Source organism: Pelodiscus sinensis, chromosome 3, assembly GCF_049634645.1.
Source record: "Pelodiscus sinensis isolate JC-2024 chromosome 3, ASM4963464v1, whole genome shotgun sequence".
In the NCBI taxonomy this organism is placed as follows: Eukaryota; Metazoa; Chordata; order Testudines; family Trionychidae; genus Pelodiscus; species Pelodiscus sinensis.
Genome location: NC_134713.1, coordinates 43,123,981 through 43,136,442, shown reverse-complemented (window position 1 = coordinate 43,136,442; position 12,462 = coordinate 43,123,981). Strand labels below are relative to the sequence as shown.

The 12,462-nt window shown below is 38.4% G+C and overlaps 1 protein-coding gene across 2 annotated transcripts in view; it reads left to right on the top strand.

Annotated features, from left to right (window-relative positions):
- Positions 1-10,370, top strand: part of HMGCLL1 (3-hydroxy-3-methylglutaryl-CoA lyase like 1) — a 96,526-nt gene extending 86,156 nt beyond the window's left edge. For both annotated transcript variants that reach the window (XM_075923635.1, XM_075923634.1), the window contains 2 exons: positions 2,500-2,625; positions 6,438-10,370. In XM_075923635.1, the coding sequence (XP_075779750.1) occupies positions 2,500-2,625; positions 6,438-6,539 (228 nt within the window). In that variant the 3' untranslated portion in view covers positions 6,540-10,370. The remainder of the gene's footprint in view (positions 1-2,499; positions 2,626-6,437) is intronic.
- Positions 10,371-12,462: the final 2,092 nt, after the last annotated feature.

Genomic DNA, 12,462 nt, shown 5'->3' with positions numbered 1-12,462 from the left:
ATTCCAAACTCAATGAGAAAAGCTGGCACACTAGTGTAGAGTGTAGTCATGGCTATGTGAATGGTTGGAGGAACCAGCAGTCCCAGGTATGCTAGGCAAAGAATTATGCACACTAAGACAATGGGATTTCTTCAGCACTTCAAGCTAAGCTTTTGCATATGTCTTTGCACATTTAACTGTGAGCCAAAGTTATTGGGTCCATGGTCTGGAAAATGCATTGCATAACAGCTGCTTCCCTGACATGTGGAATACACCTGTTAGCAGCTATTCTTTGTCTTTCTTATGGAGGTAGCGCTCATGAGTTCATCATTAAAGCTGCATTGAGGTGTTTTGTTTTGTTTTAATGTGAAGCAGGAATTCATCTGCTTTCTTTTGAATGAAGATTTAGAGCTAGCCTACCTTTATATGATCACTTTAGGAATCTGCTTTATAAACTTATAGGTGCCAAAAATCTGTACATATCTCCTTTGCTACTAATAAAGTCTCTTTAAACATCTGCTGATGAGCATGCATTCCTGAAGCCCTGCACCTAGCTCACACCAAAGTCCAGGTGTGTTCCTCAATGCAGACATTGAGCCACATAAATTGTGAGAAGGACTCTGGAGTACTGATCTGAAGAGCTCTGTGTGTTTTGAACACTAGTCTCTTTCACCAAAATAAGTTGGTCCAATAAGAGATATTAACTCACTCACCTTGTCTTTGTAGTTCAGCGTCTAGAGCACTTATGTAAGTGGTGGGATTCCCAGTTCCACTCCATGTCCCAGTGGCTGTTTATTATTTATAAATACTGGAACAATTTCACCAGGTAAGACAGAGCAGCAATTCAAGCATATGACATAGCCCAGTGATTAGAGAACTCACCTGAAAGGTGAGACATGGAGGTTTAACTCAGATATGCTGGGTGAGTCTGCGAGTCAGTTGTTGTTATTTGTGCGGAAGGGGACTGTGGTGTGTCTCTTTCTGCCTTGACTTTTTTTTTGTGAGAAAGGCTTTTAGGGCAACCTAACTCCAAGAGGCAGTGCTCCGGTGTGAATCCCAATGGCACTAAATGAATGGTGGCTGGCAGATGTGACAGCCACATGCTCAATGGCAGCTTCAAGTGCTATGCTTGTGGAAGAGCATTTGAAGTTTCTCCTGAGCTTAGGGACAACTGTGTCATAAGAAAGACAAATATAGGGAGTCAATCTTGTCTCTTCTAATTGCTATCTAAATTTTCCCTATACTATCCTTATAACTGGCATGGGAGACTAGATTCACAAAGGACTTAGTCACATCATTGCTTCTACAGCAGTGGCTGATTAGTCACTGGGTCAACAAGACCTATACCCAGGGTCCCCAGCCAATATGGGAGAGGTCACGGGTGGAAAAAATCCACCATCAGGTGATGGAAGCCTGGAGCCCAGCCACTGGATGGGCAGCTGTGAGGATGGAGCAGAGGAAAACCTCCACACTCTGACACTATTCTCCAGCAGATGCACTATATAGGCAGGGCAGAAGACAATACAGCACTCTGAACCAGTTCCTCTGCAGAAGCATGGGGAGTAGTAGGAGAAGCTCCAGCATCTAGACCTCCTGCTGCAGTCCCGAGTCTGGAGAAATTCTCACTACCAGCCGCAGCCTTAGGGCTGGGAGAGCTCTCTCTCCCTCCTGTGGCTTGGGCCATGGCAGTGGTGGGCAGAACATCTTTGGTATTGGGGTCACAGTGTGGGAATGGAATGAGGGAGAATCTGGGGGAAACAGGTCCCAGGAAGGGGTAGAAAAGGATGGGGCTGTGGACAGGGCCACAGGAGAAAGAGGTAGAACAGGCTGGGATGGCAGGAAAAAGGAGTGGAGAAGGGAGTCTCCCTGCTTGCTCTGGTTCAGTGCCACAGGCAACCTTAATCTGCCTACCAGAACCTGAGTCCAACTGTTAGGGGCCACTGACATTCACAAAACCACCCTAGCTCAGATGCAGGTAACATGGTTGTTTTTAAAGGTTAAAAAAACCCTTGAATCGCTCCAACCCCCCCATAACTTTCTTATGTGCCTCATACATGCACTAAGCAGGAGGTTCTTCAACTGGGAGTTTTGAATTCTCCCCTCCGGGGGGTACAAGTTGGTTATAAGGGCAGGGGGTCACACACTGTCAGTTCCATGGAGCTGACAGTCCTGAACCCCTATTAAATTAAATTAACCCCCCTCATTTTTAATGTGTGAGGGGAGTTTCATACTCAGAGGCTTACTGTGAAAGGGGTCACCACTGCAAAAAGTTTGAAAACCACTGCACAAAGCTGGCCTCTAATCAGAACCTCCTGAATAATATCCCGTACAGAGCCTTGCCCTATTAAGGACATTGGGCCTGGTTCCTCTATTGGAATGTAAATTAAATAATAAATCCCATTGGTTGAAAATGTATGGTTGTCATGTGTTACCAATAGTAATGACTGTGTTCTGGTTAACATTGGAATTGATGGATAGCACTTTGTGATAATGTTGCTTTTGTATGTTACTGTTTTCCAGATGGGCGTTGGTGTTGTGGACTCCGCTGTTGCTGGATTAGGTGGCTGTCCATATGCGAAAGGTGCTACTGGAAACGTAGCCACAGAGGATGTTCTATACATGCTTAATGGTTTAGGGATCAATACGGTAAACTCTTGCACATTCATGTTTGCATACACATTTCTTAAACCTGCCAGTCACAATATGTTTGATTAAAATAATAGTGTTGCTGTCAGGGAGTTGTTTGTTATAGCATTTGTGGACATTTTGTTTGATTACAATGCACTAAGATTTATAGTGAAAATCACTTGAATGGTATATACACTAGGCGGGTGAGAGAAGGAAGCTGCCGAATGTAAAAGCTTAACCCCTCAAAAGGGTGAGCCAGCTCACTGACATAAATGAGAGTCATTTCACAGAGTTCATTGATGGAGGATGGGTCCATCAACGGCTACTAGCCAGCATGGGCAGGAATGGTGCCCCTAGCCTCTTTTTGTCAGAGGCTGGGAGTGGGTGACAGGGGAGGGATTGCTTGATGATTCCTTGTTTTGTTCATTCCTGCTGTGGCACCTGGTATTGGCCACTGTCAGAAGGCAGGATAGATGGGTTAGATGGGCCTTTGGTCTGACCCAATATGGAAATTCTGATATTAACTAAGATGTGGATCAGGACCACAGTGACTATGGGACTAGTGAGTAGTTTCATTCATTTGGCTTCATATGTGAAAAATACAGTTGTGTTTTACACAGTTTTGGGGACTGACCAGTCAAACAATTACACTGTTCATAGAACCATTCAATATCCCTTCAAACCACTATAAAACCATCACAGTATTTTTTCACAAAGGTGAATTGCATGATGCTGAGATTAACTTGCTCCCTAGTTAGAGATCAGTAGGTCATAAGTAAGATGCTGAATTTCTAACTGAAGCAAAAGGATACACAATGACATTGAAACCAGGGGAAAATGATAGCATAAAAGCAGTCACTTTGGTTTCAGGCCTAGTATGGTAGACAGACTATCCTAACTACATTAGTCTTTGGTTCGAGGCTAGGTGTTTTATTTCAGTCTCAACTCAAGGAAAATTTTCTGTGAAGTGCCAGCTTCATACACTTACCCATGCCTTTATCATCTCCATATTAAACTACATAGTGTGCCTTGCACAGGGCTGTATCTTGGGACTATTCAGAAATTAAAGTCAGGGAAGAATGCACTTTCCTGTTTATTATGTAAATAATGTAAATAACTCATTACAAATTTTCTTCAGGAACTCCAGTGCTTCTCAGTTAGTTTCCAGAAAAAGTTTAATATGCTGATTTTTGCTCTATCTATACAGTGGGGCTAAACTTGAAATAAGCTATCAACTTGAGCTATGCTAACTGTGTAGTGTAAGTCGAAATAGCTTATTTCAAATTTGGGCACATTTACACAGCACTTATTTCAAAATAGAGCACTCTTCCTCTGACTTCCCTTAATCTTCTTAAAATGAGGGTTACAGGAGTTGGTGTAAGAAGTCCTCTGGCTGGAGGTTATTTCAGTATTATTTCGAAATACCTGCTTGAGTGTAGATGAACACTTTTTTATTTTGAAATAACATCAGTTATTCTGAAATAGTGCTGTGTAGATGTACCTTAGGGGTACGTCTACTCAGCAGGGCTAAATTCAGAATAAGGTATGCAATTTGAGCTGTATCAATTGCATAGCTTAAGTCGAAATAGCTTATTTTGAATTTGGGCACATCTCCACTGAACTTATTTTGAAATAGAACACTCTTCCTCCGACTTCCCTTACTAAGTACAAGTCAGCTTGGTAGTACAGTGATAAATGTGTCTTTCAATGTCACACACAATTAATGATTTCCAAGAAGACATACACTTTCTTAGGCAAATAAACAGTTTTTGTATGGTTCATATATGTCCATAATAATATCTGCTCTTGTGATGCGTTCCACGTGCTTACCAAACAGTAAGCCTCAAAAAATTTCTGAGATGGTAATATCATTATTGCCATTTTATAGATGATGAAGCTGAAGCTGTGAGAGATTGTAGTTTTGATCCTAATAAAAGTGAATTAATTGAAGACAATAGGAGTTGTAGGAGATTGGCTTCTGGGCAGAGATGTTTTGCTTCTTGAAAGATCTGGCCCTATGTCACTGCCCAAAATCACATAGAAAGATCATGGAAAAGCAGCAGACTGGCTGGTACTTCATGACCCTCCAGTTATACAGTCATCTAGTTTAGGGATATGTCCAGTCCCACAATCCTCTTGCACATATGCTGGTGTCAGCAGCAAGCATACATATACTCTGTACTTGCTCTTAACTATATTGTACTAGCTCGGTGATCATACACTCATCTAACACTGCCATTTCTCTCCTCTCTCACTCTCAAACACCCACACCCCTTATGTGATTCATGAGAGCAAAGTCAAAGTTTTGCACTCTATCTATAAACCATTTCTGATCAAGTATTATTGTTCATAATAGTCTTATGGTATACATGTAAAACAGAAAAGAGAAAATAGTACAGGCACTAGAGACTATAGGCAAATGTCCATGTTGTTTTATTTAACTTATTTAAGCATGTGTTTCTTGTCAACACCTATTGTACTGTGAAATGTTCATTACATTGTTGTGAATTTTCAGTATGTTCTTGGTCATCCACAGTAATCTGCCTACCAAGTATGTCTATGATGGTATGTTTCTTATTTCTATGAAGTTTAACAAGGCAGATGGTGCAAGGCTTATTGAAATGTTATTAAAGTTAAAACTATCTTTTCTGATTAAATGGATATTTCCATGATAAAATAGCAAATAGGCTAAAACATTATGGTTCAAGGACTGGAAATGAGACAGGAAATCTTATACTTCTAGATCAATAATTTGATTCTATCCTAATTTGATTGCTTTCAAAAATCACCAGTGTTTTATGGGGTTTCTTTTTTTATTTGGTTTGCAGTATTTTTGTTTCTTGGGTTGGGTTATTTTTTCCCCATGTAAAATAAGTTGCTTATAAAAGAAAGAATATGTTTTAGCAAGGAGAGATTAGTCTGTTGTGATTCTCCATACATATAAATTGTACATATAAACTGTAATTTTCTATATAAGAGAGAATCTCCAAGGAAGAGTTGATAGCGATTATGTATGTTATGGAGTCCCACTTTCTGTAACTTCATGTAATTTTCCAAATCTATCATTGGGTACTTTCTTACAAATTTGAAACTTCAGAGATTTCTGTGAGAGATAGAGACATGTTTATATGAATTATACAGCTATTTCCTTTTGAGATGTATTACGAGATCTCTCGCTGTTTCTATTTTTAGTACAGGGAATCTCTTGCAAGTCTGGTAGAACCTTTCAAAATACAGTCAAAATTAAGTATAACTCTCATAGTAAGCATTATGAAGCAGATCCTCACCTCTAGGGTAAGTCTACACAGTTTTTCATAGCTCGAAATTAGCTACGCAATTTGTGTGGCTTATTTCAAAATAGCTTATTTCAAAATTTGGCACTATCTACACAGCACTAAATTTCAAAATAAATCACTATTCTGGCATCTTCCTTAATCCTGATGCAATGAGGCTTACAGGAAGCCAGAATAACAAGCCCGTTATTTTGAATGTATTTTGAAATAATGAGCTTCTTGTGTAGCGCAACTACATTCTTGTGTAGCGCACAACTATATTTCAGGATAACGGATGTTATCCCAAAATAGCGCCACTGTGTAGAAGTACCCTTAGTGTAAATTGGTATAGCTCTACTGACCTCAGTTTATTTACTCCAACTAAAGATCTTACCCTTTATCTTCAAAATAAAGTATTGGCTTGCAATGAAGAATGAAGTTGGTTTCTTCTACAAATTATAAATCTGGGGACCAGTTTACCAGTGACATAAGCAATATCAGAACATATATATTAAAACTATATATTAAACTGAGCTCTTTTCTTTCCCTGTGTTTTAGGGAGTGAATCTCTATAAGGTGATGGAAGCTGGTAACTTCATCTGCACAGCTTTAAACAAGACAACAAATTCTAAAGTTGCTCAAGCCTCCTTCAGTATTTGAACTGTAAATTAAACTGTTCTTTCTGCAAATTAATTCACATGCAATATATTTTGCCCAAGAACACTTACAAAAGGAAATCAATTTGCAAACCCTTTTCAGTTGAGGAAAAAAGAAAGCAGGTATAGTGGTTATTTATGGAAAGGATAACTGTTAATTGTAATAATACATATTGCCAAATGTTATTTTGGGGAAACACGATAGCATTGAAAATAATAAATATAATGCCTATCAATAGACTCTTATGTATCTGATATTTTTAAAAGTGAGAAAATCATGTAAAACTTCTGGGCAACTTGCTATCTATTTTAGTGGCTTTTTAGCTTGCTTTAGACAAAATTCATTACAGAGTTCCACAAGAAGTGAATATATTGTTAATTCTTAATCAAGCTGACTTTTAGTACAGTACAAATATTTAAAGTAGTTTATGAGATCCACATTGTGTGTGTCCTAGCTATTATGTGTTTTATTTCTCCGAATCTCTACTTTTCATTTGCCAAGTCAATTATGTTATGAACATGATGTCCAAGTTAAATTTACTGAGAGTAGTTTTGTATTTTTACAATGGTTAACATCTGTTAAGTATATGAATTACTTTACCTTGTTCCAAACGTTTGTGACAAATGCACCCTGCTATATCCCCCAAATCTAGTGCAACCTCTCATATTTTTTAGCTACATTAAATTCATTGTAGTTGCCTTTTTCATCAGCTGGGTTAAAAACCAGCTTAATTAAATTAAGCAATGAAAAAGAAGATAAGGTTTATGCTTTAGTGTAACAACTTTCTTTCAGAGGATGTTGATGACCATGAGTGAGTAGTTTGCACTGGGAGAACCATCCACAACCTGTCTCTAAGCTATTGTGAATTTGGTACTACTGTCATAATTTTGTGCTCAATATTGCTTCTTTTACAGTGTCTGTCTATGCAGCCTTCTTCAGTCTTTCATTATGTAGCAATTCTTGATCTGAATTTCATTAGAAAGTAAGCAACTTCAAACTTCAAAAACACTGGGCTATGTTCTCTTTCCCATTGACATATATTCAGCTCTTCTCAGAAATGTGAAAATTTGGAGAAGGACGAGATTTAAATAAGTGATTTACACTGAAAGAAAGAAGAAAGTGGGACCTTCTGTAGCAGTGTCTGCCTGCAGCCCAACTCTATTAAACTACAGGACTGCCATTATCACAGTCACTGGTGTTGTGCCAGGGTCTAAATCAATCTGATTGTGAGACAACCAGGATGTTGATTTATGGCACATATGGTTGGGATTTTGTTGGTAACTATTTGATGTCTTTCTGGGCAAGTGTTGGCTTCCTTAAGGCATGGGTGAACTCTTACTTTTTTCAAGGAGTTTGGTAGGTGTGTTTGTCTGAAAGAGGCATTGATTATCCCCATTAGTAGTTAGTATAGTTGTTCTTTGCTGTCTCTTACCAGTCTGGAGGCTTCTGAGTCCATTTCACAGATGGTGGCTTTAATATGTTTCAGAGCTACCTTGCTTTGCAGTCAGATACAGTTCAATTTCTACAGGCGCCTGAAATTGGCCTTGACCTGGCACAGTTGTATGCCAGTTTAAGATATAACCAGACAGACTGCATTGAAAATAAAAGAGCTGTAATATGAGTGCACAATCCAACAGTTGCAAAACCAAGAACAACACACAAACACCCCCACTGCATGGGCTCATAAACAGGTCAAAGGGTGGTTGTGATTCTTTCCTTCAATTATGGCTATATGGGAGGGGGCTGACAAAATTTTCTCACTGTTGTGATGTGGGCTCATAGCATGCAGATTGAGAATCACAATTATTACTACTAATAGTATTTGTAGTAAAATTATTACTGTTTTGATCTATGCTATTGAAATGAACCAGTTCTACGGCCAAGGGATAGTGAATGTATAAGATATGCTTGTTTTCTCTGACAGTTATTTTAAGAGGAGAGAGTATGGCCTAGTAAAAAGATCTGTGCTCTGGAAGTTAGGATTTTGTTCCAAGTGGACTGTATGACTTACCAGACAGCTCACCTAGTGCTCTGAGGCTTTAATTAATTAATATTTGAAATGTTCAAAATATTGAGTAAAAAAAGTATCTGATTTGAGAACTGTCCCTGCAACATTTTCCAAGTTTGATGTTGTAGATTATTTTTATTTATGCATTTATTTATAATTATTAAAGGGAAACATTTTTCTTCCAATCTCCCTGCTAGTTAACATCTGCCATCAAGATCCAAATGTCCAAGCAGGAGAACATGACTAAAGCCAGTGTTAATGTAGCCTAGTCAGTCACGTACCAGAGATGTGGTATATTTGCTGAAGAACAGTCATCAGTGCTACTGTACTGGGTAAATGCACTGATTATTTTGCAGTACATGGCATTAATCTTAAAGGTGAAATAAAACATATCTAAATGTTTGTTGAAATAAGTACACTGATGTAGTACAACATGCTAGATTCAACAACTCCAGTTCACTAAGTCACACAAAAGGCGTTAGTAAATATCAGCTGTCACTCCATCACATACTCTAATGTTTACTTTGGTAAGGTGTAAGCCATTCTGAGTGCATTTGCTTGTGATTACCTTTATTATCAGTTGTTCCAGTCTGCTTTTATGGAAAATGATATGTAACTGATGAATCTCTTCTAAGTTACCATAGAAACATATTCCTTCCCTCCATTAACTAAGCATTAACTATAAGATCTTTGATAACTCAATATATTCCTCTGTAAAGAAATATTCCAGTGATGATAATCAAAGTTGATTCAATGTACAATGCTCAGGTCATTTACATTTTTTCCTCAATTTTTATTTTTCAGCTTCTGCCCATATCACAAATTCAGAGCAAATGTTTTCATTACTGTTTTTATATGAGCTAAAATTACCTGTATCTGCTGCAATCAATGGTAAAACTATAGTTTTTTAGAAAAGAAACAGGCAACCCAGGAGCAGATGGGGTAAAAGGAACTGCTTTATTGCCTATGCACGTTTATGTCAGACATTTAACACAATGTCTGAGTATCCACCACCTGGTGCCAATTTTACACTTTTATCTATTTTAGTATGTTAATTCACATGTCTATCACTACTTTTCCTAAAGCCTTATTTAATAATGTTAACTCCCATAAAATGAATATTAATAAGCAAATAATAAATACAATTATCATCATCATCATGATCATAATCGACCATGGGCTCAAAGCCTCCCTCGCTACTAGCTCCGCACCAATCTACTATATCATCTACCCATTCTCTGTGGGGTCTGCCTCTCTTGTTCGGGCCATCCATTATGCCAAATATCAGGGTCTTAACTTTTTGCTTATCATTCATTCTGCAGATATACCCAAATAGCTGTAACTTCTATTGTATAACCTTCTGCAGTAGGTTCTCTTTCGACTGTATCTTCCTATATAACTCCTCATTGGTGATCTTCTGCATCCATCCTATTCTCAGGCTCTTTCTGTAACAACTCTCTCGAATGCCAATATCACTCTCTTCGAATCTTTTGTTATCACCCATGTCTCACATCCATGCAACATGCAGCTAAATACACCTGTTTTCAAGACGCTCAGCTTTGTTCCTAAGCTAATCGCTTTACTTTTCTAGATCTTATCTATCACCTTCAAACTCACTCTTGCTTTCACTATTCTAGTCGCTACCTCCTTCTACCCGCCCCTAATTATCATTTGTATAATTTCTAATTGAATCAATACTCTTTTATTGAATCAATACTCTACAAACTAACAGGTTACAGAGATTACAAGGAATTTGACCCTGAAGATATGTTATGCAGAGCCAATGAGGATAAGCAAGAGACATAACAAAATAGAGCAACACCATACTTATCGGAAACAAAAGACAGGACTATGCAGCACTTTAAAGACTAACAAGATGGTTTATTAGGTAATGAGCTTTCGTGGGCCAGACCCACTTCCCACGAAAGCTCATCACCTAATAAACCATCTTGTTAGTCTTCAAAGTGCTGCATAGTCCTGTCTTTTGTTTCAGCAAGACCAAACTAACATGGCTACATCTCTATTACTATTCCATTCTTATCTGGTTTCCTAGGCTACAGAACAGAGAGAGAGAGAGAAAGCATGTTTATATATCAAAAGGATAATACTGGTTTCGACTGGACCTTTAATCTAACTTCCCAAACTACAAAAAACAAATGGAAAAAGCATGTTTAAGGGTAATGCTGTGGCTGACCCCTGAACACTAATTCAAAGGCCATTTCAGACCTATTAATTTTTACACACACCAACATTTCATTTCAGTGGGTGCACAAACAGATCCTAGTGATTTATACTATATACTGGGGTAGAAAGTATGTTCTGGATCATACGTGTGTCCTTTGTGTGGTTTTTTTAAATGCAATTACTCCAAAAATTGCATGATGAACAACTATATGGCATGATAGTAAGATGCAGACACTTCATGACCCATACACACAAAATGACTTTCCTGAGCTGACCTGCAAAAATCACTACCTATTCCTCTCTCAAATCTCTCCTGGAGACCCACTTTTACTATGATGCCTAAAAGTCAATAGCCAGCTGATTTTCCTTAGGTGAAAGAAGTCGGTGACAGATTATATATACTATATTTTATAACATTTTAAAATATGTACAAAACCAAATCTGTTTATTAGCCATCATTCTGACTGCTGTGCTCATGTGTTACATCCTTGTCCTTCACTCTTCATAAGCTTCCTGGGGTATGGAACGGTGTCCCTAGCGTCTGTCTCTAAAGCTGAGACTGAACAATGGGGCTAGATCAACTGATGATTGCCTGGTCTGTTCATTCCTTTTGGGGCATCTGGTATTGACCACTGTTAGAAGATAGCATACCAGCTAGACAGACTTTTGGTCTGACCCAGTATGGCCATTCTTACGTAATACCTTTAAAACTGAAATTGCTGTTTACAATTTTCAATTGATTGTCTATTATTTATAGTAGATATTTAATATATTTAAACTAGAAGAAGTGGCATTAGGAGTCAGTAGCTTTATGACTGCCTAATCAGTGTATTCTTCTGTTGACGCATTCATAATTTCCAGTAAAATGAATAATTATTTGTTTTGCATATATCTTTACTGTAGAAGATGATAAAAGAGTACACATTCTAATGGCAGTTTTCATAAGAATCATTAACACTTCCAAGAAGCATATTAGAAAGTAACCCATTTTCAGGCAATCATCCATGCCAGATGGTGTTCACCTAAGGGGATGTTAAGCAAACAATATATGAAAAAAGCAGAAATCAATTCTAATGGAAAATGAAGGACAAGAATTGTATAATGTAGTGAAATGCACCTCAGTCCATAGGGCTTGAACAGGGTTCTACAGACATGTAAAGCCCATTGAAAAGGTATTTTTTTTCACCTCATATGAGCCTGCCTGGTGCGTATATAGGGCCTCTTGCCCTGAAGACAGGAAAAATCTCTACAATGTCTCTATCTTTACAAAGCAACTAAAGAGATCACAGGAATTGCAGTTTTGTAGAAACAGACTGTATCTTGCCACCTAGCATTCAACAGGAAGGTTTCCACTGACTTCACTGGAGGTCCTAAAATCCTGGAAAATAATGAGAATATGATAAAGGAGAGAATAGTAGAATCCTCCAGATTTGGCTCAACTGCATCTCACTGAATGGAGCCCATTTGTCACGAGAATCAGAATAGAAAATGCAGAAAGTGCAGCTATGTCAATGGGACGCTGCCCCACGTCTTGCGTAGCTGCAAGCCCCACTCCAGAGCCTAGCAGCTAGGACACCATCCCATCCAAGATCACCTGATCAAAGCCATTTTGCCACCGAGGCAGGAGGTTGTTTGAACTCCACCATTCACAGAATATAAAGCCAACTGTGATCGCACATCATCATTATCCAACAAGGGTGCCTCACCTCAAAAGCTGGAGAAATACACCCTTCT